At 42.7% G+C, this 27,162-nt stretch overlaps 3 protein-coding genes across 10 annotated transcripts; 1 reads left to right on the top strand and 2 right to left on the bottom strand.

Moving 5' to 3' along the window:
• Positions 1–734: 734 nt before the first annotated feature.
• On the bottom strand, positions 735–14,044 carry LOC120800067 (nocturnin-like). Of its 5 annotated transcripts, none has more exons than XM_040145867.1 (6): positions 13,932–14,044; positions 9,041–9,332; positions 3,340–3,482; positions 3,051–3,225; positions 1,821–2,152; positions 736–1,740 (listed from the first exon to the last, which is right to left on the bottom strand). In XM_040145867.1, exons 3-6 carry the CDS (start codon positions 3,472–3,474, stop codon positions 1,219–1,221), a joined length of 1,164 nt encoding a protein of 387 aa, XP_040001801.1. In that variant the 5' UTR covers positions 3,475–3,482; positions 9,041–9,332; positions 13,932–14,044; the 3' UTR covers positions 736–1,218. The 5 variants fall into 5 exon arrangements, with proteins under 5 accessions (XP_040001804.1, XP_040001800.1, XP_040001801.1 ...); XM_040145869.1 differs by having other exon boundaries at positions 9,041–9,274; XM_040145868.1 differs by having other exon boundaries at positions 9,041–9,271.
• On the bottom strand, positions 11,180–13,646 carry ccdc175 (coiled-coil domain containing 175). Its single transcript, XM_040145865.1, has one exon. It carries the CDS (start codon positions 13,495–13,497, stop codon positions 11,281–11,283), a length of 2,217 nt encoding a protein of 738 aa, XP_040001799.1. The 5' UTR covers positions 13,498–13,646; the 3' UTR covers positions 11,180–11,280.
• Positions 14,026–27,136, top strand: LOC120800064. 4 transcript variants are annotated; one of them, XM_040145852.1, is made up of 8 exons: positions 15,827–18,131; positions 18,222–18,319; positions 19,709–20,034; positions 20,237–20,301; positions 20,496–20,653; positions 20,855–21,370; positions 22,938–24,418; positions 25,295–27,136. In XM_040145852.1, the coding sequence occupies exons 1-8, from the start codon at positions 17,044–17,046 to the stop codon at positions 25,964–25,966; spliced, it is 4,404 nt and encodes a 1,467-aa protein (XP_040001786.1). In that variant the 5' UTR covers positions 15,827–17,043; the 3' UTR covers positions 25,967–27,136. The 4 variants fall into 4 exon arrangements, with proteins under 4 accessions (XP_040001788.1, XP_040001787.1, XP_040001786.1 ...); XM_040145851.1 differs by having other exon boundaries at positions 25,289–27,136; XM_040145854.1 differs by lacking the exons at positions 15,827–18,131; positions 18,222–18,319 and adding an exon at positions 14,026–14,098 and having other exon boundaries at positions 25,289–27,136.
• The last annotated feature ends 26 nt before the right edge of the window (positions 27,137–27,162 follow it).

Here is a 27,162-nt window from a genome sequence, read left to right as displayed (position 1 = left end):
TTTCCTAATGAAAACAGGAACATGAAACAGTACCCATGTCGAACAATAGCGTGCTCTGATACTGTATAGGGACCTAAGTACCTGGCTATAGGATAGTCTTCATTTCCCTTCCTAAAAGTTCTGCCAAGTGATCTGACAGCCCTCTGACTGTCTCCAGTTTAACAGTCCTGTTTCAGTTAATAAAACTGTCAGAAGTGATTTGGTAATTTTTGTCAGTAAATGACACAAAAAAAAAAGTTGCATATTACACTCCAGTTGGTTGTGTTGCAGATTTCACCGTGTTACTGTTTAGACAGCAGTGTGACTGCGTTCACAGTCCACAAAGCTTTGGATAGGCATGACCTTTACATTGAATGAGATTTAGACCCTGTTTTTTGAGAGCATTGGAAAGTTTTATAGGGACTTTCTTTTGTAAGAACACTGTTCACAACAAAGTCCATCAGAGTAACAAGGACACTGGATTTAAAATTCTTCTGGAGAAGAATTGCTATTGTTGAATTTTTTAAATGTAATATTTCAAGTCTTTGAGCACCAAAAACAAAGTTCCGTTCACCTCATTTGCTCTGAGGGGGAGGCAGATATCTGGTTAAAAACCACTAGAGGTAATTGAGAAAATCTTTTTTCTGTAAATTGGGTGGATCAGCCCTTTAATTCCTAACCCACCAAGTAATTAGCAAACCGCTGACTGAGTAGTCGGAGAGAGTAAATGTGAAATCTACACAATACTACACTGGAAAAGTAAGAGTAATCAAAAGCACAAGTGAACAGCAGAAATACTTTATTCTCAGTCACTGGTACATTGGCAGTGCAAAGCACATTTACTACATTTTGGATTAAACACAGCTTAATTTTAGGATTATTATAAACTAATACAAACAAAAAAAGCTCAAATCCTATTCATTCGTTTCCTGATGCAGCTTGTGTTTGAGCACAGATGAAGGTAGAGGACAGTCACCTGGTGTAGAAAACACAAGCGCAGTGTTAGAGGTTTGGGGAGGTAGACACTGCATCACTGCAGCGTGTAACTCTGCAACGTCAACATCATAAATGGCCAGACTTTTCTGTTCCCCACTCTGGTTTCTCGGCCTCCTGTCTTCACCCTCATCGTTTCACTCACACGTGGCGTCTCGTCTGCGCGCCTTGCTCGCGGAGTGAAGCCAACCAGGAGTCGATCGCGACTCGTCGTCCCCTCTTGTGCGCCGATTCGTCACCTCCTTCTCACTCTTTCTCCTTAAGACTGAAGTCACAAACCAGAGAGAGGTGGTCAGACGGATAGCTAAAGGACGGAAGTCTGTTTGGTCCAATCTGTTCCTCAGTAGGCATGTCCAAAACAGCGTCCACTCTCAGCGTGTCCTGACTGTACCAGATGTAGTCCAGAGTGGTACAACATTCACCTGTAGGCCGAATCTTCCATGTTGTGTACTCTGGCTCTGTCAACCCGTCTTGGCTGAGTTTCTTATAGGCCGAGTCCAAACTGAGAGGCGACGTAATGAAGCGTCGGTACACCTCCTCAGTTGGGATTGCGTTGAAATCGCCGCATATGAGCAGAGGAATGTCAGAGCTGGGGTCACCCGTGGGACCGCCGGCGTGTTTCTGGACCAGATTCTGGAGGTGTCGCAGGAGGTCGCAGCCCTGAGCGCTGCGGAGCCACTCCCAGCCAGAGCGGGCTTTCAGGTGGGTCACGGCCACGCACACGCATCTTGCTGTGCTCCGACAGCGTAGCATCACCACTACGGCGACCTGTGACGAGAGAGAAGAATGTTAGAGGTAGGGTTTTTTTGTGTGTAGCCCTTTATGAGAGAAAGTGGAATCCTACCAACCTGGTTGGTTGGAATCCTCATGGCAGAGAGCCTTAAGTTCATGTTATCCAGGAGCTCAAATCGCGACTGATCAAAGAACAGCGCGCAGCCATCTGGGCCGTTGTTGCCCTCCACATCCAAGCACGGCGACCAGGGTTTGGGGCAGAAGCTACCGTTGTAACCCAGGCCTGCCAGAACCGGCTGGAAGGTGTCATAGTAGTGGTCAACTTCCTGCAGACACAGGATATGAGGTCGGTGGGTGAGGATCTCCTCTAAGATGAGATACTTCCTGCGGGACCAGCTGAGGGCCTCCAGGGGACACTGGACGAAACTGTCAAGTCCCTCGCCCAGGGCTGAAGGACAAGAGGAAAAGGGAGACCTGGCGTCAGGATGCAGTAGTAGCCAAACAATGCTTCATAGTTACGTTAGCAAGCCTTCGCTCAGGATGTCTCCTTGCTACGATTTTGGAAACGAGAACACCCTAGCCATTTTCAAGTTATGGCCCATTTACTACTGTCTGTATCTAGGACTGCATTTTCTAACATTTAATAAACTTAGCTAGACAGTTAAGGCTGTAATGTGGAACGACTGGTGAACACAGCACTGATGTGTTATCACCTTGTGGAGTTGCTATAGCTAACATGTTAGCAGACAGTCACTTATTTACACACTCAGCAGACACGGTGCATGATTAGCTTTTATTTGGGGTCATTTTTCTCTGGCCACCCGATTAATGTCTGTCCAATATTCACTGTGCTTTTAGCTCCTGAGAGAAATAGCTGGGTTTTGTTGTATCTTGCCAGCTGTTCAGTTTTTCTCCACCAGCTAGCTTAAGTAGTAGCTAACCTTTTGTGCCGTTTGGTGCTCGGCTGCTGTTGTATATGGAGGCGAAAGTGTGGTCACATTTAGCTGCTAATGCTCTGCTGTGTTCAGTTAGCTCACTGACTTTGTCTGTCTGCTGATTGAAGCTGGCTGGGTAGTGTACAGTTCTTTTTCGCTGAGAACAGCCGCCTGTGACCGGAAACAACAACCTAAAAGACACTAAAACGCTCCGCAAACGTGAAAGGAACTGCAGCGTTGGGTGGTCATTATGTGTGGGTGCATAGTTTAGGTATAGTTTGAAAACCACTTGTATCATAATAACTCACTGGATCAGTCACATTCAAAATCACATCCATTATTTATTCAGCTAAAAATCCGTTCCTCGATATATCAGAGCCTACAGTCCAGTGTGATATAAAAGACATTAACCTTGTGCTAGTACGTTCCACTGCATCACTCTAATGGGGCTGCTGGGGGCACTGTCTCCATCATTAATGTTAATGAACTTCCTGTGGAAGCGAGGTGGTCTGTCTCTGAGGGCCTCCTTACACTGTCGAAGCAGCTCCACCGGATCAGGGGGACATACAGGGGACCCCCTCTGCTCCTGCAAGGAAGACAAACAGACAGGACACTCAACATTTACTGCGGTTCAGGGGGAAGATTTATCTCCTGTGCCACTTTTTGAAAACTGCACCGTGAACGGAAGTGGAGTCGTCACCTGGCAGAAATCCGGATCCAGGTTTGTGTCTGCAGGCTGGTTGGGGTCCAGGTGGGGGGGAGGCAGGGGGAGAGGAGAGTCGCCGCTGAGGACCTGAGTCAGAGCGCTGTACAGCCTGGTGGCTCCTCCACCCATTGGACACACTGGTGAGGAGGAAAAAGACAGGGATGATGAGGTGTGTGTGTGTGTGTGTGTGTGTGAGGAGGGAGAATAACAAATCATTTAGCACATCTGTAAGTAATGTCACATCTGTGTGGCAGTAACCGGAGCTGAGGGATTTTTTTAAATTTGAAACACACAGCTATAAATTAATGGCAAGGATGACCTCAGTTCAGCAGGTGGTGCTGTTTTACAAATCCTTACAAATCCTCAGATTATTTACTGTTCATTGACCTTCAGCTCAGATTATTAGATGAGTGAGTGTGCACCTGTCAAACCGTCTCAGCTGTCCAATGGTCTTGAACAGCAACTGTGGCAAATCCCCGTTTATTCTTTTCCAACTGACCTAACCCTGAAGTATTTCTGCTGTGTGTCTCAGCATGATTGCATGGCTGCAGCTCAGCTCGCCTTTTGTCTTCCTTCAAGAACATCTGTCTTTTCACATGTGAACTGAACAGCCACCTCAAAGTGAGACCGACGCTTCCCAACGAGTGTCACAGAGTTTTAGCAGTTGTAACGGATTAGTTGACGATGAATTGTTTGCCATGTCACAGGCCCAACCTCGATCTTTAATGTATCTCGACCACGGTGGTGAAAATCAAAACAGTGAGCTGAAAGGTGCTAAAACACTGCGTAAAGCTGAGGTGAACTGCAGAGTTGGGTTATAACTGTTTTCGTCACTACGAGCAACAACTTTCACATTACGCAGTCATCTGATCCATTGTGTATATAAAAATATAGACTGCAGCAGCTTTAAAGGCCATGAATAAACTCTCATGTTGTTGATAACCAGGCAGTCTTTTCATTAGAACAGCACTGAAGGGAGGCAAGTTTCAATGTGAAATTATAGGTTTGCAGAGTCACATGGACGCACACGCACACACGTGCGCGCGCGCACCATCGGTTCCTCTAGTTTAGGTCTGCATGAGTATTTAGCATGGTGGCTGTTTGTAGGAACCTTGAAATGCAGCAGCTCAAACCAAAGTCGGTCAAATGGGCTGGTTGCTTTGCCAAGAGACATCACGCCTGTTCACTTCCAAATGCTGCAGACAATAATAATAATAATATTAATAAGAGTTAAGCTATTTAAATGAAATGTCATAAACAGCATTTAATTTCCAACTGTTCTCATTTGCAGCGAGAACAATACAAAAACATCCAAAGATTTGTTTGATCTTGTTAAGATTTGTGCTTTCATTTTCTTAAAGTTGACATAGCTCAGCCAATTAAGTTCCAGTTAGAGTCCTAATTACTCTCCATAGAGCATAGCCATTTTTCAAAAAGACTGAGTAATGCAACTACTTCTTCAAATCCTAAAAAACAAGGTTGTGCTTGTTCATAGAACAGCACAGAACTGTGACTGATCTCTGCTCTGTCAAGCAAATTCTGGTGACTTACTTATCCTTGGCTCCTCTACAGACCAGAACTATATGACTATAAAAGGAGAGATCAAATACTGTTTGCACACTGATGTTTAGGATCCATCCAGTCCTGTCTATGAAAGACATAACGGGACTTCAGTGACAAGTCGCGAACAGCAACCACTCCTGTCCACATATCACACAAACCCTGGTGCATTTAGATAAACATAAACAGACCTTTTTACTCTTTTAGACGTTAATGTTATGTTTCTATGTGGGGCCATGTATATCCACGCACATGCCAGCGCACTCACTGCTCCACAGAACCATCACATATACAAAACCTTTGCTGTCATCTAAACACCTTCCACCTCTGATTTGATTTGATTTTTTACACTTAAAATGACAGCAGTCATCTATATACAATCCATATTGTACATCTAAACAGGACCTCATCTACAGCAGAATGAAGAATAGCTGCCTCTTACCCATAGTATCCATCAATGTCTGCAGCTACGTCCAATCTGCGCTTCAGTAAAATGTAAAATGTCCTCAACACCTCTTTTTTAATGCTACCGTCACCGTAGCAGATACTCCTTGTTACTGTCAGCTGATTCAAGCGTCACAAGTGTTTTCACTGCAATGGGAGACACTGACACCTGTTGTCTCTGTGTGAATGCAGAAATCTGACTTCTCACTGCTGCCTATAAAACCTCGGGGAGGGAGAGAGAGACAGAGAGAGACAGAGAGAGAGAGAGAGATTAGGAAGGATAGACGACATCAGGCCATATGGAGTATTACAGGTCATGTGCGAGTGAAGGAGAGAGGGATAACACTGCGCAATCCAAACCACTGCTCTCTCACAGTCACACACACATGCAATCTGAGTGTGTGGCAGATACATTACTGATAGGTTTATTAAACTGACCTATCTGGAGATTAGCACACCCTTCGCTTGAACATAAATATAGAGCAAAAACGCAAAAACATGAGTAACATGACAGCCTCACCCCCTAAGCAATCCTACATACAGAAATGTATGTCACATACATTTGTACATATATCTGCACAACAATGATTGCGTGGACGTACAAAACCTATGTTTATGTGTGTGCGCACACGAGGGTTTCTTGCAATAATAACTTCCTCAGTCCGCATGTTGTAACGGCACCCAGCTCACTGTGATTTCAGTGTATTGTTACTCAAGTTGCATCAGTGCTGACTGTTAAATTTCCACACAGCACATTGTACTTTTCCAAACTTACAAATTAATTTAATGACATTGCTGGGATGGAAGCAAAGTTGTGTACTGAGACAGTGTAATTATCGCATGAGGCAGCAGGTCCCTACTTGTGGTTCAATACATTTTCCAACAGAGTTCGTTTTTTTTTCCAGTTTATTTCTAATCTTTTTCTGAAACATTGGATAGTTTTAAAAACCTTTATTTTGTTTTCCTGTAACAAAAACACACTAACATTGATCCTTATGAGTGCGCTGAATCAAAATGTGAAAGTGGCAGCATACAGTGTTTGTGGCCTCCGCCGCATTTTGTAGAAAGACATCCACCTGTTCCTCTATGAATATTAACGAAACAAATTCCGGCACTCGGGTGTACTCCGTGATCAAAATGGTCCTGAGGTGTCACGAGCAGAGCCATATTAATCCTCTGTCTCTGGATCCCTTAATCCAACTGGACAGAGTCAAGGAGAGAATGTTTTCATTTCACTGCGTTGCGTTGACGTCAGTGTGGCAGTGCACGGACAACAGCGCCACCATCGAGAACTGAAAGCTCTGTTCTTTTGTGAGTGATGACTCATGTTGTGTTTACTCAGACTGTGCAGTTTCTACACATTTTCCACAAGATTTCTACACATTTTCCACAAGATTTCTACAATAACAATGTAATTTTTAAGCAGCACGTGGTAGATAGAAAAAAAAAAAAAAAAAATAATCTTCCAGAAGAACCACAAGCAGCTGACGTCCAAACAGGCTGACGGAGCGTTCACTGATAATGTACGATTGTATGTGTTCATGTACGCTGCTTTGAGGGCAGCGTGACTCATATTCTGTGGAGAGTAATTTACTGCTTGGATGCATGAGATGAGAGCGAGAGTAAGAGAGATGCATACATGCGTATGTGCGTGCGCGCGAGAGAGTATATGTATTAGAGTGAGTGAGTTGTGTTACTGTATCCTTTAGTGGCATATTGACATTTCAACATTGAAGGGCAGCTGCCTCATTACATTACAATATGTGGGCAAATTTTAATGTATGCGTGTGTGTGTGGTGTCGTATGCAGCAGCTGAAACACCTTTATCATGTCGGTTGTCTATTTGTGATCTGCACGAAAGTAGTATGTATAATCCGCGTAGAACGGAAATCAACCCTTTAGAATCAAATGACTGATGTTGAGACATTTCTGTCCTGACCAAAGTGATGGACTGAATGACAGACCGACATTGTCATCCCTAGGACCACACTAACAGCAACGGGTAATAAAACATCAATATGTTCATAAATAACATTTACACGTGATAAACTATACTTCAAAAATTGGGGCTAAAACCAGAACAAGAATCATACTGGATATATAACAGTGTACTTAGAAATCCAACTGCAGAGAACCCTTATTGAAAAACACACCATTTTTAAAGTGATGCCTCTCATTTGTTTATTTTCTTACATCTTGCACCAACACGTGCAGGTGTATGTGTAAGTGTATCTGTGTGACATCTTCCGGAGCAGAAAGTGAACATCATGTACGTTGTATCTAGTTTGTGGTGTTAAATTGCTCCTTACTCTCTGACCTTTACACAGGCAGACTCCTCCACCGCAGAGCTGTCTGAACACACTCCACAGCATAAAAAGGAGCCGCTTGGTCCATATGAGTTGTTCAAGTAAAGATGTTGGCTTGCTTTGTTTGATAACAGACAGACATGTGACCCACTTCTGCCCATTTTCATCACACATAGTCTCTCATGTTATATGGACACTACAGAGTTTCAAAAAGCCCTCAGCGCAGAATATCACAACCAGTTCACTTAACTTTATTTTAGCTTGTATGAAAAGTGGCAACTGTTGACAAGGAGAACTTGTGTGACAATATGTGAGAATATAAGAATCCCAGTAGCACCCTACTTTGACGCATAATGCAGAGTAGATGTCAGGGTCGTCCTTTAGCTGGAAACTAGTGATCTTTATATCAGAGCTGTAGAGCTTAGATTCAGTCCAATCTGTGTTCGAAATGTCCCAAATGTGTAAAAAAGCATCATGCCACCTCTATTTAAAAAAAAAAAAAAATCACACTGTATAGAAAACTGCTGTCACTCCCAATCTGATATCATTACGTATCCACCCAGTGCCCCGTTTACAGCGACTAGGAGCATCAGTGTCGCAGGTTATTGTAAGAATAACTTTGTTGTTCTCTTACAAACAAAGAATGTAATTTAATGACTTTGGACTGTCTGGCCTTGAAATGTGAGTGCTGAAAATACTTTCTGGTCTCATCCCAACATGTTTTCAAAGTCCTTATCTCTGTGAAAGCAAAGTTAGCGGAGTCTCATTATCAAATGCCTCAGTATAAGATTCTTTAGCAGTTGTTTTTATTAAATACGAAGGGAACCTCTGGGCAGTGTAAATGTAATTGGCCACTTTTCAGAGACCTGGATATTTTGTGTCTTTGCAAAATTCTTTCACAAGACTTAAAGACTTGACTTTGGACTACTTCTAAAAAAGACTTATGACTAAAAAACAATTGGACACAATGAAATAAAAAGCTTATGTCCAGTGTTCACTTTTCAGAATAAAAGACAGGTTTGATCTCAGAATGTGCAAAATATAAGGCATTACGCAAGTCACGAAGGTTGATAATTCAATTTGATAATTCAACTTATCAGCAGAAAGTTTCCTTCAGCTTCAACTTCGCAACAGTTTCTCAGTTTTCATATGACAACAGCGAGATGTACTTGTGTTTCAGCAATAACCAGCCGCAGACATAAACATTGATATGAGAGGAGCCATAGGCAGATGCAGTCTGACAGAGACAGATCACTCAACAGTTTTAAATATATGCTATGATACAGCCTGATCAGAGCATAAAGCTACAGATACTGTAGCCGCCAGATCACATGGCACAAAGGAGTTCAGAGAAAAGTTTACTTCATGCTTATCTGACGTTTTACCTTCTTTGCTGAAATAAACTGCTGATTTGCCTGCAGCTCCACTCGTGCAGCTGCCGCCTCGTTTTCCAGCTAGCTTTCTTTGCCTTTATGTGGTCCGTGAGACAGAGGCAGCGAATGTACGTCTGTGTGCATGTGTCTGCATGTTTTTCTTTAGAGGAAAGTGGGTGGTTGTTTGACCCTCTATCTGCAGGGCAAGGTCACAGCAGAGAGAAACCTGGTCCCTTCTGCCATCTGCTGGTAGGAGCAACACAGGAAATAAGTTTCTCTCATTACCAAACGTCATGCAGCAAATCTGAAAAGAAAAAAAGATTCATTGGGTTCAATCGTATTAAATCGAAAAACGATTTAACATGGCCACAGGAAAAAACTGATGGATGTAACAGGCAGCAGTTTGAAGAGAAGTGTGGCATTTTCATGTTTTGGATTTTAGTGTTTTTCTCTTTTTACGTTTTTATTTAAAATTTTCCATTTTCTTTTAGCATGTTTACACCTAATGTAACACTAAAATAAGCAATTTTCATTAATCAAATACAACTGTAAGAGGGAAAAAGCCCTTAAAAATACTAGTGCATTAAATATACAGTGGAAATTACTGTGCCTTCAGTAACACAGACAATAAAAAGAGCAAGCAAACAAATAAGTGAGTTAATAACTATGGCACTGGAGCGAGACGCTAACTAAACTCAAGTAAATATACAGGATACACACAGGATTAAAAGGAATAGGAGTATATTTGCCTTTGACTAATGGAGCATCACAATAACAGCAAAAGAAAGTAAAGACACCATGGCGATGGTGAGTGACAACTTGCTAATTTCTTATAATATCCTTATTAAAAGCAATCAGTCCTGAAGAAGGAGTTTTGCTGGAACTTTGTTTTAATGACAGTAAAGAAAACATTTGAATGTTTGGGATTATTTCAATAACAAGTGGATAAAGAGATAGTTACCGAGAAGTACTTTGAAAAATCGTAACACAACACACTGAGGTACATCTGTTAGTGCACTTCATGTGTCTTATGTTAAATGAGTCCTCTGCTCTCACTTTACATATTAAAACTATATACAGTAGCTATAGCTATATATAGATCTATAAGAGCTCCTGTATGTGCCAAACATTGTAATGAGCTATGAAGAAAATTACTACATTTGTGACCTGTTAAAAGACAAGTCATGGTGGAAACAGTAACTTAATACTTTCCGAATGGTTTGGCTTAAGCGCTGCACAGAAAGTGAACACTGACTTGGAAGTGGTAAGCAATGCTTCTAGTTGGGCACGTCGAGTGAGAGAACCACAGCACAAATATTCTATGCAAGGCCTCCATTCCGGATGTGACTATCTGGTCTTACTATATCTATTTAAGTTTCCTTATTATCGTCAGACGCTAGTCAAAGCTGATATATAGTAATTCATATTCAACTTAATAACTCCATTCTACCCCAAACTATGATTTATAGTAGCCAAAATTATGAGCACAGACTTAGAAATTACTTAGTAAATAATCAAATAGGTCTTCTACACAGCAGACATCTTGACTTGTCACAGTGGGACAAGCACAGGTACTACTAAGAACATTAATGATGGCTCTAATCTATTCAAGTGTCCCAGTAAGTCAGGACAGTGTGACAGTGAGCCAGCCGCCAGCGTGAACAATACCAGGACCCTGAAACTGACACCTGTGATTTTCCTACTGTGACATGTTAGAATGTTCTTCGTGAAAAGGCCTATTGATAAGGAAAATTATAAATAGAATCATTCAATATATTTAACAAGGATTGAAAATCCACTACAATGGCGTCCCAGTGACCGAATGGTTAAGTCAAGTACCAAGTAACCACAATGTCCAAAGATCGATTGCTGGCCAAGGCAATGCAGAAGTTAATCATTATCACAGCCACCTGTGTTTGAGAAGTCCAAATGTCACGAAAAGGGTCTGTAATTAAGATGTGTTTGAAAACTACTGTACTGTATATTGCACCATTACTATGTGAACAATCAAAACAAAATCAAATCAGAAGAGTGAATCTATTCAGCAGAGCTGCATTTTTTAATTTTAACCATTTTGGGTATTTTTATGTGTATGAGTATGTGTTAAAAATAAACTTAACAAACATGTCTTCATATGATCATTTTGTTGCTTTGAGCTTTATTAAGGTTTTTTTTCCAGTTTAAAAGTTTTTTTGAAATCATAAAAACACTTGTGACTCTTCGAGAGAAGAACTAGAGTCACTTTTATCATCTCAATTATGCTGGTCTATGGTTGTTTTGTCTCCCAGTCGTTTGCTGAAATCTAACATTTGTTGGTGTAGGAGAGTGTTGACATTTCCTAACTGCTGTCTCCTAGTCTTCAGATGGTTCAACAAAGCACTCATAGACATCAACAAAACATCATCACTGCTCTGACAGTCCTCAGTTACCAATAAATCCTCTCTCCATGCTTCCTGTAAACTCTCAAACAAGGCCTTTATGTCCTGGTTGAACTGGTGGATCTCCTGCCAGTATCTGTCTTTGTTCCTCCTGGCTCTGCTAACGTCATCTGTCATCTGTCTGATACAGAGATGCAGCCTGCTGTTCTCCATGCTGACCTGCTCCAGTTTCACGCTATTGTCATAGATGCTCATTTCTACAGCTCTCAGCTCTGTGGCCTGTTTGTCGAGCACATCCATGTAACTTGCTCGCATTTCCTCCAGCTCAGCCTTCATGTCCTCTTTGGGCTGAAGCAGAGAGCTGGTTTTCTCCTTCAACCCCTGAATCGACAGCTCCAGCTCAGTCCTCCTCTGCCTCAGCTCGGAGTGGAGTGTTTTCAGTCTCTGGTGCCTGCTTTGCTCCTCATTCCACTTTGCCTCCACCTCCTTCAGCATCTCCGCTTTTTCCTTCACCTCCCTCTGCTTCTCCTCATTGCTCTTTGTGATGCTCTCAGTCTCTGCAGTGCATTGCTCTATTTCTTGATGGTGTTTGATCTCTATTTGTCTGTACTCCACCTCACACTGGGTCACGTGTCTCATTAGCAAGTTGGCATCTACGCTCTTGGGCTGACGCTGCTGGAGTGCGGCCTCCTCTTGCCGCAGCTCCTCGTATCTCCTCCTGGTGTTGCTGATGTAAGAGGTCATTTCTGAGACATATTCCTCCTGTTTCCTCTTCGCCTCCTCCTGGAGTCTCCTTAGCCTGCTCTCCTCCTCTTCAAGATGGCTGATGTTCTTCTTCTCTGCATCCATGTTTCCACACAGCTCCTCCCGATTCCTCTCAAACACACGCTTGTTGATCGTGTCAGCTTCCAGGAGTTCTCTGATCTTCTTGTCCATCTCTTTGATCTCATTACTGTGTTTGACTATGGATGCAATGCGTTCCTCCAGCTGCAGCTTGGAGTGCTCCAGCTGCTGTGAGACGTGGAAGTGCCCTCCCCTTACTTCGTTCTCTTCATCGTTCTGGTGCTTGAATGTCTCATAGATTTGAACCAGGAGGTCTTGACAGCGCAACCTTGAAGCTTGGCCCTCCTCTATTTTACCCTCCACTGTGGCAATTTCCTCTTTAAGACGCTGAATGGCAAAGCTGAACGCTTCTCCTAACTCACACAACTCCTTCTTCAGCGCTTCTCTCTGTTCCCTCAATTCTTGATGCGTCTGGGTCTCTCCTTCTAGCTGTTTCTCAAACTGGCACCGAGACGCCGTCAGTCTTCGTAAATTGCTCTCCACCTTGACCATATCAGTCGTGGCTTCTCCCAGATGGTCCTGGGTTTCTTTTTTCTTGCCATTAACTCTGTTCAGCTCTCTTCTGCTCCTCCTGATCGCTTTCTTCTGCTGCTTAATTTTCTCATCAATCTGATCCACTTCTCTGGACAGGTTGTCTTTTTTCACACTGAAAGCCTCTCTCCCCAGTGCCATATTTTGCTCAAGTGTTATTTTGTCCTGTTCGACCGCGGCGATGCAGGACTTTAGCTCCTCTATCTGCTCCTGTGTATGATCCAGACGCATTTGCAAGCCATATTTTTGGCTGAATTGATCATTGAGAGCGGCAATGATCTCTCCGTTCTCAGCCTTCACTTGATCTCGCTGAGGGTAAAGTGCTTTGTTTTGGCTCAATAGGGCTTCATGCCTCTTCACAGTGGCTTCTTGTAGCTGAGAGACGGCGTTTAGGTCTCTATGCAGCAGGTCTATCTCTTCAGCATTAGAAGCCCGGGCCGCTGTTACGTCTGTCATGATTTCCTGGCTCATTCGTTCACGTATATTGTTAATTTGGCATCTTAGCTTACTGTTTTCGATGGTTTCCACTTCTAAATGTTCATGGGCAGCACGTCGGTCCGACTCCAGGTCAGTAATAGCAGCCGTCATCTCTGCCAGATGGAGGCTGGCTTCAGGTGCGAACGGTACTCCCTCCTCTTTCAGCCATTGGTCCAGTTCCTTTAAATGCTCGAGAGCAACCATAACGGCCGGGAAATCGGGGACCAAGCAAGAAGCCATCTTTTATGAATCCAAATGTCTTTTGTTTTAGGTCTATGCGCGTCTTGCGCTCGAAAGCTTGTCTCCTGATTAAAAGTTCAGTTAGCTTCTACCACTATAACTTGTGAGTGCGGTCGCCGTGGCAACAGCTGCGCCACCACGAAGCAACATGCTACGGCGAGTCAGCGAGGCCACAATGTTGTTAGCGGTGGCTAACTGTTAGCTAACCGTGAAACCGAGCGACCGCTGCCGCTGAGCCTTTACCTAACCCCAAGAAACTAAGCTAAACCGAATTGTAGATAAACCGCATATTAGATAAACCGACACGACACGGCGGCCTCTGCGTATGAAGCATGAACTAACAAGTAATCCCACTAGAGAGCCTTACCTGTCTAGTTTCCTGGAAAATAACTTGGTGTAAGCACTGGGCGCTCAACAACAGGTTTGGCGCTTACCTGAAAAGTGTCACGATTCCCGAGCAGACGTTTAGGATCACCCTCGGTTCCCCAGACGTGTGTGGGCTGAAAACACGAGTCAGACTTGCCTGGTATGACAGCAAATGCCAAACTCTGTGCGACAGGAAGTACGCGAGCCCCGGCGTTGCCAGGTTTGAAGAATTCACGTAAGTCGGTTGACGGAGGGGGGTCTCAGATGTTTATGGGGGGTTGCCAAGAAGATTGTTGGTTGGTTTTGTATGTAATTTTTTACCTAAGAACTTAATGAAAAGCCTCAGTCAGTACCATGGAAGGAGTGAGCCATGCAGTAATACAAACAGCCTGACCAGGAGATGGATGGACTGGTGTTCTGACGATTTGAGGTGGGAAATGGTAGCTCAAGGTATCTGGTTTTCTGTTCTGGTTGATAATTCAAACCTGTCAGAAAGACCTACACAAAACTGGATTAACTGCTACAGGGCAAAATGGAGCTTTGGACCCCTATTGAACGCCTGGTTTTTCACACTCTCTTTGCCTGCCTTCCTATCTCGAAGGTACAGTGTGTACAGCAAATTTTGTAGAGGCCCAGAAATCAACAAAGACTAATATGCTTTAAAAAAAATAGAGCTGTAACATTTAGCTGATCAACTGATAAATTGATAAAAAGAAAATTAGTAGGCAACTATTTTGATAACTGATGAATAATTTCAGTCACTTTTCAAGCAAAAATGCCAAACATTCTCCTGTTCAAGCTTCTTAAATGTGAGGATTTGCTGCTTCTTTTTGTCATACGTGATAGCAAATGAAATATGTTTGGGTAGAATGAGCATTTTTCACTATTTTGAACACCAAAGGATTAATCAAGAAAATATGCAACATGGGAGGACACTATCAACTAAAATAACATAGATATTAAAACTAGATTTTGACACAAGATATTTCGATTTTAATCATTGCGGTTTACATTTTAGTAAAACTAATTGTCACGCAGTGACCCCAGGTCTTTGGGGCCCCTGAGGTTCTGGGGTCCTGAGGCATTTTTCTGCTTTAACTGGTTGGTAATCCAGCCTTGGAACTTTTTTATTTAAAGCAAAGTTATACCACTGATAGTCTATTTTATTTGGTATCTTTTCACCTGACACAATGAGCCACATTTCTTTAATGCCTGTTTATGTTACCATTTTACTAGCCTTTTTTTTGTTTTTTGGCCACTTGATAGAACCTGCCAATGACCCGGTACGAAGAAAATGATGCTTGGCAGGGACCTTTTCAAAAGTAAAACACTCAGAATTAACTGATGACTTATTGTGGGGTTTTTTTAAAACCAGCATTATTTAAAACTTTTAAAAGAACTCGCAACACTTATATTAGGGAAATACATTCTCAGACATTTGAGTGGGATTTAAACAATATTTGGACTGAAATTTGTGCAGGTCCATAAGCAACAGGACCTGGCAGCCCTGACCCGTCGCGGTGTGTTGTCGTTGGTTCACAATTAAAGGCGTAGGGGAGCACAGAAACAGAGCAGATAGACGTCGCATCACTAATTCACTGACTGTCATCCGATCTGTCTTTATAAAAGCCACTGAAAATGTTTGCACACTTTTCTCGCGATTTTCACGCAGAGAGCCCTCGTCCTCACTACGCTGTTAAGGTGGCATACACTTAAAACACTTCAATGCAGAAATTGGCGTAATTTTCCACGGGGTGCCCTTTCTATCCACCCCAGTTCTCGCAGCAGTGCTGCAGCCAGCGGTAGTCTGCAGAAAAGCAGAAAAAGGGCCAGAGAAACATGGATCTTATCAGTAAACCAAGAAGCAAGTCTATCGTGTGGTTGTATTTTGGCCTGAAAGCAGATGAAAAGGGACAACCTTTGAACTCTGGCGAGGCCGTTTGTCGCTTGTGCCGAAAAATAGTGCTTGCAAAAGGTGGAAATACCACGAATTTAAGAAGTCATCTGAGACGTCGACATCGTGCAGATTTTTTCGAGACCACTTCCTCCACGACCTCTGGAGCTTTGTTTGAGGCGCCAGGTGATTTCCCACCAAATTCAGTGATTTCACTGCATTTATAGATGTATAGCGTGCATCAGATTTGAGTCTTGGAGCACTGACAGCAATTGCAACGACTACATGCATCCACCCCCTTTAAACTGACAGAATACATTGCAGTGGGGCACTACTATGGGTTTCCTAAAGTTTGCAAAGTTGCAGGTCCATGGGGAGCAGTTTAAGGGGGAAAAAATAGCCGCTGACCCTAATGCTGTTATTGTGTATGCATACTCTTTGCCCATTTATAACCCACTTTAGAGCATAGATCACGTGATACAGTAAGTTATTTTACTTAGCAGAATATTTAATGTTGTAACACATAATGATGTGAGTGTATTTAATGTGTCACATCTATGAATGCAACATTTAATTCCGACCATGCTCTGTATCAGAGTGCCTATCATCAAGATAGTTCGTTTGCGTCGGTTTCTGAGTAAAACGGTGTATTTCTTTAAACGGGGGGTTATCTAATGTCAAGTTCTTTCATATATAATGTCATTTCCATGTCAGGTTTAGGGGCACTGGTACATTTTACACTATTCGACGCAGAGTGTTTATTTTCGGCATAAAAGTCATAATACAAACATCTGTAATGCTTGTACGCATGCTCAAAGAGAATGCAACGCTAGCGCCAGAGGTCTGTTTTACGACAGTCTCATACCCTTGTTGTTGCCATGGTATCAGCTAAACAGTCATTCATGCGGTTCATTGTAAGGAGCAAACGGTAACATCTGCGAATATTTTGTTATTAAAATGCATTTGTTACGGAAGGTGTTGCCATTGTCCCGCTGGCATGATATGTCGTAAATAACGGTTATGCGGTTGGGGCAATGATTGGCCAGTATAAGCCGCCATCTTTACCGTTTTAAAACCCTTTTCTAAAAAGACTGACCCGTCTCTTCAATACAAGGTGATAATGACTGTGGTATAATCGCTGTATAGCACCCGAACCTGACTACGGTTCGGTATCCACCCGCTTTGTTTACATGGCCTTATCATAACACCTGCTGCGCCTGCTGCATTGTCTATTTATCACAAAGCGACTACCCTGTCAGCTGCTGGAGCTAACAGCAGCTAACATTATGAAAACAGACCAGAGGGATTGTCGTGACAGTTTGGATTTGTTTGCTTCTGATATGACAACTAAAGAGGAGATCATTCTGAAAGAAGAGAATGAGTCACAAGAAGAGGAAGAGTGTGAGGTAAATACCACTGACCTTTTTAGACATGCAATGGTATCAGACTTGGAGCTGGAAGAACTCGAAGACAGCAGGACTGAAATAAGTAAGGTTACAAAGAAGCAGACAACATGGGCTGTGAACTGCTTCACTGGCTGGTTAGAGTCCCAGGGGCGCCAGGTGGACCTGAGTACGGTGGAGAATACAGAGCTCAACGGACTGCTGAGACACTTTTATGGATCCGTACGAAACAGCAAAGGAGAGTTGTATGGGATTGCCAGTTACATTGCACTGCGAGCTGGGCTTAACCGTTACTTCAAAGAGCCTCCTGTCGGCCGTCCTGTGTGCTTAATGAGAGATGCTGAGTTCACCTCAGCCAACAAGGTGTTCTTGGGAGTGCTCAGGAGAATCAGGAAGTCCGGTCGAGACATAACTTCACACCATCAGGCACTGACGCCTAATGATATCCGCATCCTAAAACACTCGCGTGCAATGGACACCTGCACTCCAAAGGGACTTCTGAACAAAGTCTGGTTTGATATACAGGTACATTTCGGCCGCAGAGGGAAGCAGGCCAACAGGAATCTGAAGCCTGATTCATTTGTAATAAGAAAAGACGAGAGAGGATTGAGATACTGCACCTTAATTTTTGGTGATGAGACAAAAATGTATAATGAGAAGGACCGATGTTCTATGTTTGAGAAGCCAGGCAGTGAACTCTGTCCTATTACTTCTCTGTTAAAGTACCTCAGCAAACTGCCATCCAACGCAGCCGCCCTTTACTTGCAGCCTAAGAAGGAGCTAACAGATGATATGTGGTACAGCCATGTCCCCCTAGGTGTCAATTATCTGGGCTCAATGTTGGCTCGCATGTGTAAAGAAGCAGGAACATCGGTGATCTACACCAATCACTGCATCAGAAGCACACCCTTTCACCAACTGTGTGATTCAGGACTGGAGGGGAGAGAGATTATTACTGTCAGTGTGAAGAGGTAGGATGCGTTCATTCACCTGTTGGCATCTTAATTTACATTTGTCCTGTTTCACCTGATCAAACTATGTAAATATTATACTCCTAACAGGTCTGAAAGCTCCCTCCAAAGTCACCAGACACCCTCTCTCAGGAGCAGAAAGCAGTGCAGCGAGATATTGCCAGAGAACGATTCAGCTGGCCCAGCAGGTCTGCCACCAGACAAGTGGGCAACCCTAACAGAAGTTCACTCGAGCACACACATTCTGCACCACTGCTGCAATGGATTAATTATTTTTAGTAATCACAGTCTGAGTGAAATATTAGGATAAAAGTCTACAGAATTCAGAATGAACAATCGTGATGCTGGATACAAGACACTGAAAAAAACATAAATTTTTCTTGGTGGGGGAACAAAATAAAACTAATCGAAACAAACTCAAAGCTTCTGTCTTTGCTATAAATAAGTAATTTGTAAAAGGTTGTGTGTTTCCAATTATGTAATATACACAACCGGTCAAAAGGTTTAGAACACCTCCACTTTTCCAGGTGTTATTAAATTTACAGAATTCAATGTCTCATTGTTTCTGAAATGAAAACATAGAAGAAAAAAAAACCAAATGGAGATTATAAAAACAATGAATCATGGAATCTTGTTGAACGAAATAAAACCACAATCTTTGACTAATCCAGCTGCAGAACACACTCGTGCTGCTCTTTCTACAGTGGAAATGAAATCTTGTTCAGAGAGTTCATCCCAACACTGTTGCAGAAGTTCCCGTGAATGTGTTGCACTTGCAGGCTGCTTTGCTTTCACCTTCTTTCCGGTTCATCCCAAACCAGCTCCCTGGGGTTTAAGTCTGGAGACTGTGGTGGTCTTCCATCATGTGAAGCCACCTTCTAGTTCTTATAATGTTTTGGGTCATTATCTTGCTGTAGGAAGAACCCCTGACCAACCAGTCTGTCTTCCTCTGTTACTTGCCTTTTTCTCCCCATTCTGACAGCAATATACAGTCCAACTTCCTGCAGTACAGTAGTAACACAGTTTGTTCCAACACTGCCTTTGTACAGACAGAGGGTTTGTAAGAACTCAACAGAAGTTTGGGCACCTGTAGGAACTGTTTGCATTTCAATGCTTAATTTACTTCCCTTGCTATGTGAAAGCTGTAAGTTAACCCCTTTCTTCATTCCTGGAAAAAGGCTGGTTTTCTATGACATTTACATGATTTTTCGGTTTTTGGTGAGCTAAATTGTTTGTTTTTTTTACCTTGGGCAGTTTATTACTTACCTTTGTAGCATTTAAGGTTATTCACTGGACTTGAATTGCTTAGATTTAAATAAAAACTGGAAAAATGGTGGTGTTCTGAAGCTTTTGACCAGTGGCGTATCTTATGTTGTATAGTAACAGTTACATTCTAATGCAGTGACATTTTCCAAAGGTGTTATCTGTATTTTCCCGTGTTGCTTAATTCTGTTATATTTTCTTTCTTTCTTTTTTTTTTTTTACCTAAAACAAAAAAAGAAACAGTAAACATGCTCCATAAAGAGGACTATCCCAACTCAGTTCCATATCTGACTAATCATTCTTTTGTTTTCTAGGTTTGGATCTCAACCATGAAGAATTCTTTGAGGATGTTCCGTTTCTCCACAATGCTTCGAATCAGAACTATGTCCCAGATGCAGTGTTGCCACCTGGGGAGCCGTGGCTCCATGGCGGCCCTTCCCGAGCAGTGCTATCCCTGCCTTCCTGCCTGTGCCTGTGCAGGGACATTGAGTCTGGGATGTCTGGTCCTTCTGGCGAGGAGCAGATGGGAGACATGCAGGTGTACGCCAAGTGTCACCTTCAGCAAGGCGTCATGTTTGGGCCCTTTGTAGGAGAAGTGTGTAGGGGACAAATGCCGACCAACCTCAAATATGCCTGGGCTGTAAGTAGACTGGTTTGAGCTGACATAAAGAGGCAGTTTGAAATCAAGTTACTGCAACAGTGTTGTTTTGTGCCACAATCACATTTAAAATCCACTTAAAATACATGATGTAATTTGTGGTTTGTGTTGCCAATTCCATTTAGAAATTCCATATAGAATTGGTCATAAGAATAGCTGACATACACGTTGCTCCCATCTCCAGATTAGGGATGATGCTGCTTTCATCTACGTTGATGCTTCTGATGAAAACAAATCCAACTGGATGAGGTGGGTAGTGTGAACTAATTAAAGTAGTGTTTCCCTCTAAACTAAGTTTCCTTTCTCCCTGTCACTTTGTTTTTTTTGTAATACTGTTTGACATGCAGTTTTAATTACAGATTTTTTTCATAGTAGAGTACAGAGTTTTGTGCTTACTTGGTTGGTCACATTGACAATCTGTATGTATTTGCTCCATATTATAGGTATGTAAAATATACGAGCAGTGAGGAGGAACACAATCTGGTTGTCTTCCAGTTTTACCGTCACATCTACTACAGGGTTTCCCAGCCCATCACAGAGGGAGCAGAGCTCAGGGTCTGGATTGGCAAGGATTATGCCTCCTTGCTGGGCCTGGGGATGGGTGAGTTCTGTCTCACTGGGTTACTGTCATGATAGATACACACTAGCCGAACCATATCAATTTTTCACTTTAACATTCATTTTTCAGCTGACGGTAGACTTAATTTAATTGTAACTATTCTGAAGGTCTTAAGACCAGAAAATTAGCTTGCTTAATATCTTGCCAATATCCTTTGCATTTGATTTTGGTTGGGCAACACAGGTGACAATGTGAAATGTGAAGTTGGAGAAAAGGAGACAGCTCTGCGCCTACTGCAGGACATCCAATTGGTCACCCTCCCGGAGCCCAGCAGCACTTCCCTTTGGTCAGATCACAGCCAATCACAGAGCCCCATGCCTGTCATTAGTGACGTGACGACAATGTCAAACCCAGACACAGCTAATGACCCAGGCGGGATTTCTGGCTCAGCCTTCACCTCCACTTCCGTGATCTCCTTCCCGTCCCCCAGCTCTCATCCAATGGAAAAGTACGATTTTATACCTGGAACCGAGAAACTTCTGAGTAACCCAAACGCAACACAGAACAGCCCATGGTACTTTTTTGGGTTCGAGCCAGACCCCACTGGTCGGCCCCTGGACCGTAGCACTGTGGTCTGTAAGCTGTGTGGGGAGCATGTGGGCTGTGCTGGAGGAGCAGCGGACCTCCAAAACCATCTGACCAACAAGCACCACATCAGACCACGTGACAGTAACAAGGATCGAAGTCTTCTGATCATAGGTAACAATTACTCTCTCCTGCCTTTTGGCATTGCGCAGCAGGTCAAAGATACAAGGTTAAAGGAAAGTTCTGGTTTATTACAAGTTGAACCTTATTTTCATAGATTTCACAATCATTTAGGAAAACATTTTAATCACCAGAATAATTGCTGAGATCTGGGAACACAGCATATCACACATTAAACTATGGTAACAGCTATGGTGGGTACTGTAGGTCAAATATAAACCAGGGAGGAAGCAAATGACAGTTCGGGTAATTTTGTAATTCTGTTAACCCAGACCCTGTTTTAGTTGTCTGACTGCTCATGATTTTATCCAGTCGGACTTCTTTTAAGCAATGTAGTCTCCAGTTTCTGCAATTAATATTGCAAGTGCAGTGTTATTACTAAAAGGAATGATAGCCAAAACTATTGACTAAGAGTCTATAGCCTTTCTAGCAGCTCTGCGAAGCTGCGCTTTGGTACAGCAGTGGGTTGAGCTAAATGCTAGCGCTATCGTTGCAACATGCTCACAGTGACAAAGCTAAGACACTGATGTTTTGCAGGTACAGTGTTTACCATGTTCACGTGTTATTTTAGTGTGTTAACATACTAACATTTCCTAATTGATGTTAAACACAGCTTAGGCTGATGTGAATACATTCGAATTTCAGATATTTGGTCAGAAATTTAAGTACTGGGCAAATTTAAATTTTGAACAGATGATTGAGCTATATGGAAAAGGGATCATCAAAGTGATAAGCATGGAACCCAAGTGTCTGTACCAAATTTTGTGCCAATTCATCTTTTAGATGTTGAGATATCTTAAGATAAGTGAAAACTTTGACTTGGTGATAATGCTAGAAGAATAGTCAGGAGACCACCAAAGTCGTTAAGATTCATCTTTTAGGCACCATGAACATCTGTATCAAATTTCATGCAGTAGATGTCAAGACATTTCACTAAAAACCCCAAATGTCAACCTCACAGTGGCATGGGAAGAAAAATCAGTAGGCTCAAGAAAGTCTGTAGGATTCATCCTCTTGGGACCATGAATGTCTGTACAAAATATTATAGCAATCCATTCAATAGTTGTTGAGATATTTCAGTCTGGACCAAAGTGGTGAACCGTCCGATTAGTCAAACGATGGTCAGTTAACCATCCTGAAGCTCATCTGTTATTGTGAGGAATCTCCTTCTTTGCCCTTTTTCCAACAAGCAAATGTATCTGGTATCCAGTATAGTACAAAGCTTGATAGATATAGCCCTGGTTGAAATTATTGGCACCCCTTATGCAAATTAACCAATTCTGTATAATCATAATATTTTAATAAAATGTCCAAGATTACCGAACAAAAGAAAATAAAAAACAAAACTTGCATGATAGTTAAATAATGCAAACACAAAATATAATCCAGACACAGTTATTGGCACCCTTCACAAATATTTGGTTGTAGAACCTTTGGCAACAATGACAGCCTCTAAACATTTCTTGCAGCCATCTAGAAGCTTCTTGCCCCTGTCTGCTGGTAGGTTCTGCCACTCTTCTACTGCTATGTGTTCAAGCTCTTTTTTTTTTCCCCCCAACAGGTCAACAACGCTCTCAGCCCATGATGGTTAACAGTGGTCTGGTCAGTACACTCCCCCTGGTTTTGTCTGCACAAGTGACCGATGCCATCACCAACTTTCTCATCATGGATCTCCAGCCCCCAGCTCTGGTAGAAGGAGAAGGCTTCAGACAGCTTATCCAAACCCTCCTACCCTCCTGCAAGGAGCTGCCGTCCCATTGTCACCTCGATAACCTCCTGAAAGAACACCACACCAAAGGCAAGACAACCCTTTCTCAGCTGCTGAGAAGTAAAACAGGAAGTGCAGAAAATGAGGAGATATCTGACTACACTGCTCCCATCGAGTTTGAGCCCAGGAGACGTGGGCGACCTCCCAACCATCGCAGGGAAATTCCTCACTTTGTCACTTTGAGTGTCGATGTCTGGTCCCACAACTGGCAGGGCAACACTGAGAGGTACCTTACCCTCTGGGCACACTACATAGACTCTAATTTTAGTTTTCAGAACCTGGCCCTGGCAACCCAAAGACTGACAGAGAGTGGGATGAAAGAGTACAGAGTTCAAACAGTGGAGACACAAGTGAAAGTGATGGCACAGGAGTGGGGAATATCCCAGCCCAATCTGGTCCTGCTGGGAGGGGAGGGGAGGAATAAGATGAGGCTGGGGCCAATAAAGAGTGACAAAGGTGGAGATGCTGCAGGAAGTGTCCCTCACCCAAACTCAACAACATTTCTTGAGAGAGATGAATCTGTGTCACCCGAGGAACCACATGGCTCTGAGCACGGCCATTCCAGTGAGGGACTACCATCTGTCCCATGTTTCTTCAGCGCTGTGCAGGACTGCATTGAGGAAGTGATGTCATACCCTGTCATCTCCAAGACTCTCTGCCAATTCCAGGGTACTCTCTCAACCCTGTTCCTGCCATCTGCTCAAAACAGAGGCTCATATCAGAGTCTGTTGCAGGCCCTGACAAAACAAGAGCAGGCGGAGCTGAAGTCGTGGGCTCATAGTCGGCCAACGTGGAATAAGCTGTACACTCTACTAAGCACGTTGATCAAACATAAAAGCCTTGTCTGTGATATAATAAAAGAGATTAAAGGGGAGGGCTTGTCTAAAGAAGACACTGCATCAGAAACCAGTTCATCTGGGAGCTGCCACGCAAACTCAACCTCCAACACATCCTCAGCAAACGTCACAATACGTTCTGAATGGAAGGTCCTGGAGGAGCTGTGCTTGGTCCTCAAACCTTTAGATGTGGCATGTCGAACCCTTGCCAAAGAGGCCTTCCCCCGTCTGTCTCTCATCAAACCCATTCTCATCGGCCTGCTCTCCCGCCACCTTGTATCCCGCCCAGGAGATTCGTCATCCATCTTAAAGGAGGTGAAGAGGATGATGAGGCGGAACTTGGCAAGCTGTTACGACAACCCTGTTGTCAACAGGGTTCTGTGTATAGCATGTTCCCTCGACCCCCAGTTCCATGGGCTGGGGTTCATGGAGGAGAAGGTGAGTCATTAAGTTTTAATGAAGTGAACTGATTAGTGAATAACTGGGGGCTGGTATCACTTGAAATTTGTACCCACGCTGGCGGGCATGGCACCTATTGGTTGGTTTACCCTCACAGGATGAAGCCACCTGACTTTCCTCTGTAGCATCAGTTTTTAATGAAATGTTTTGACAACTGTTGGCTGGACTGCCATGAAATATTGTTCATTTGGTTCCCCTCAGATTAATTGTAATAACTCTGCTGATCCCTTAACTTTTAAAGTAGTGCCATTATCAGGCCAAAATTGTAATTTCTCCAATACTCTGTTATGATCAAATACCCACAAAACTAACATTCCCATCAGCCTCAGCTGCTCTTTACATCAAATTGTACAAATGTTAGCATGCTAACATGCTAAACTAAGAGGGTAAACATGGTAAATATTACCGCTGCCAAGTTTTGTCATATTAGCATGCTATCAGTCTAGACTCTTAGTCTTGCCGATATCAGCGCAATATGATACCCGAGTTTTGGTTGTGATAACAAAATGCTTCAAAGCAGAGGTCATTGTCTAAACAAAAGCGGCCATACGAGGATCTTGGTACAATAAAATAGTCTAAAATTGGTAAAATTTGGATTTCAAAATCAGGAACAGTCTAATAAAATGCCAGCTTATGGTACTTGGCATTTTGTTAATACTTGGTTCTCTGGACACATTTCAGCTGGTGCCAAAACACTGAGGTTTGACATGCTACCCTATGAATAGCATATATCACTTTAAAGCATAGCCACACACATGCAAGACTTTTACTGTCTCTTTGGGGATGTTTTAGCATAGATATTAATGTGTACTGAGAGATTAGTGTTTTCCTAATGGTGTCCATTTCTAGGAGCAGACAGCAACTTTTGATTGGCTGAAAAAAGAAGCCGTCAGAATTGTGAAGGAGGACAGAAGGAGGAGGCAAGGTAAGAAGCAAAGCCATCTTAAGAGAAGCCCCTCCCCTGGGTCACCAGAGTCAGAGAGTGACTTCCTGCGGAGGAGCAAACGTATCAAAGAATCCCGACCAATCAACTTCAGAGAGATCGAAGATGAAGATGAAGAGAGTGATGTAGGAGAGACCGATGACAATGAGTCAGCAGACCCAGGCTCTCAGGCCGGGCTCTCTGGTATGGAATTCCTGCTGGGAGACCTGTTCTGCTCTGCCCCCCGGAGCAGGCAAAGCTCTGTCGAGGAGTCTATAGACATGGAGATGTCTGTCTTCAGGGCCGACAAGGGGGCTTCGCTGGGAGTGGAGCCTCTGCAGTGGTGGAGGACGAAGGCAGTACAGTTTCCGCTCTTGGCCATAGTGGCACGGGCCTACCTGGCTGCCCCTGCCGTGGCAGGTAATGCTGCACAGGACTTTGTACAGGAAGGAGCTGGAGCCATGTACAGGAAGAGAGCCAACATTCCACCAGAAAGTTTGGAAGCGATCCTGTTTCTACACCACAACCAAATGCCCACCACCGACACCGGGCAAACAGCAGTTAGAAATGATGACAGGAACACTGGGATTGAAAAGGTCCCATAAACACATACACACAACACTGATTGCTTTTACACACACTCTTAATTTAACAGTCAGCTACACGTGTAAAAATTAGACTTATCCAGATATAAACTTGATTATTACCATAAACCAAAGCCCCAACACAAAGTTATCATGCTGGAAAAAGGAGAAAGAGCACAATGTCTCCAGCTGGGATAAGAACAGGATGCTGAGGTTGGATGCCGTACATAGAGAGGTCATATGAGAGTGTAAAATAAATGCATATTAGGAAGAGACTAATTTTTGGGGGATTAGAGATGCGGCTTTATATTGGATTGGAACATCCTTCAACTATCGTCACCTTGTCTAAAGTTTATTGATTGAAAATATTTATTTAACCTTAATTATTATGAAGGTCATTATATGCAAGTAAAACAGATTTGATGTTGTCATTTTTATTTCCTGATTTTCTAGGCACTAAAGAGAAGGAAAATACTTAATGTAGTGTGTATAGTTTGGACTATTCTACTACTGATTTACATTTAACTGTTTATAGTACTTTGTAGCACCTTGTGCCTTACCTTGTTTTAATACTATGATATAGTAGATTGAAAGGTATTCCTATTTTTTTGAAGAAACATATATAACTGTACAAGTGGATTGTCTGTCAAGGTCCTTCATGATTGTACTGAGTAAAACTTCTACCATGTGACTTTACCATTACCACTTGTATTTTGTGTTATCAATCAGTAGATTATAAAAGACAACTCCAAAGACTGAATATTAGCTCAATTCATGCTGCTGTTTCTTCATGTTACGAAGGAATTCAAAAATTGTCTCAGTAAAAATTAACGATGGAACTTCAATCATAAATGAAGTGATCGCTGAAAAAGGATCCCAGGAAAACAGTTCAAAGCTTAATGCATAGAATAAAATGTGCTGTCTCATTTCAATTGTAGAGAAAGATTGTTTACTTGTTACTGTAGACCTGCTGAATTTTAGAAAGTAATTTGTTAGATGTGGAGTGAAACCTAAAAGTTTTTTCAAACTTTTACGAAGTATAATGTAATTTTCAGAACTACATTGCACATTGTGAAATCAATGGATGAAGCACATTAGCACAATTTCTGTATTGTTTTAGACTGTGATGTTCTTGAATCTTTGCATATTCACATACGTGCAGAATAACAGTTTTTGTCTTCCTGTAATGTATCTGTTCTCACAAGCATTAAAAACAT

This window comes from Xiphias gladius, chromosome 15, assembly GCF_016859285.1.
Source record: "Xiphias gladius isolate SHS-SW01 ecotype Sanya breed wild chromosome 15, ASM1685928v1, whole genome shotgun sequence".
In the NCBI taxonomy this organism is placed as follows: Eukaryota; Metazoa; Chordata; class Actinopteri; order Istiophoriformes; family Xiphiidae; genus Xiphias; species Xiphias gladius.
The sequence above is the reverse complement of the archived record's forward strand: the minus strand, read 5'-3'. Positions and strand labels throughout refer to the sequence as shown.

What these genes read in the sequence shown, in the direction of transcription:
- ccdc175 (XM_040145865.1), bottom strand. Translation starts at nt 13,497, where the DNA reads ATGGCTTCTTGCTTGGTCCCCGATTTCCCGGCCGTTATGGTTGCTCTC.
- LOC120800067 (XM_040145866.1), bottom strand. An exon ending in TGGATCCGGATTTCTGCCAG is followed by an intron (nt 3,226 to 3,339) that starts GTGACGACTCCA and finishes TCTTCCTTGCAG; the next exon opens with GAGCAGAGGGGGTCCCCTGT. An exon ending in TGAGGATTCCAACCAACCAG is followed by an intron (nt 1,741 to 1,820) that starts GTTGGTAGGATT and finishes CTCTCGTCACAG; the next exon opens with GTCGCCGTAGTGGTGATGCT.
- LOC120800064 (XM_040145851.1), top strand. Translation starts at nt 17,044, where the DNA reads ATGAAAACAGACCAGAGGGATTGTCGTGACAGTTTGGATTTGTTTGCT. An exon ending in ATTACTGTCAGTGTGAAGAG is followed by an intron (nt 18,132 to 18,221) that starts GTAGGATGCGTT and finishes TACTCCTAACAG; the next exon opens with GTCTGAAAGCTCCCTCCAAA. An exon ending in CTTGCTGGGCCTGGGGATGG is followed by an intron (nt 20,654 to 20,854) that starts GTGAGTTCTGTC and finishes TGGGCAACACAG; the next exon opens with GTGACAATGTGAAATGTGAA.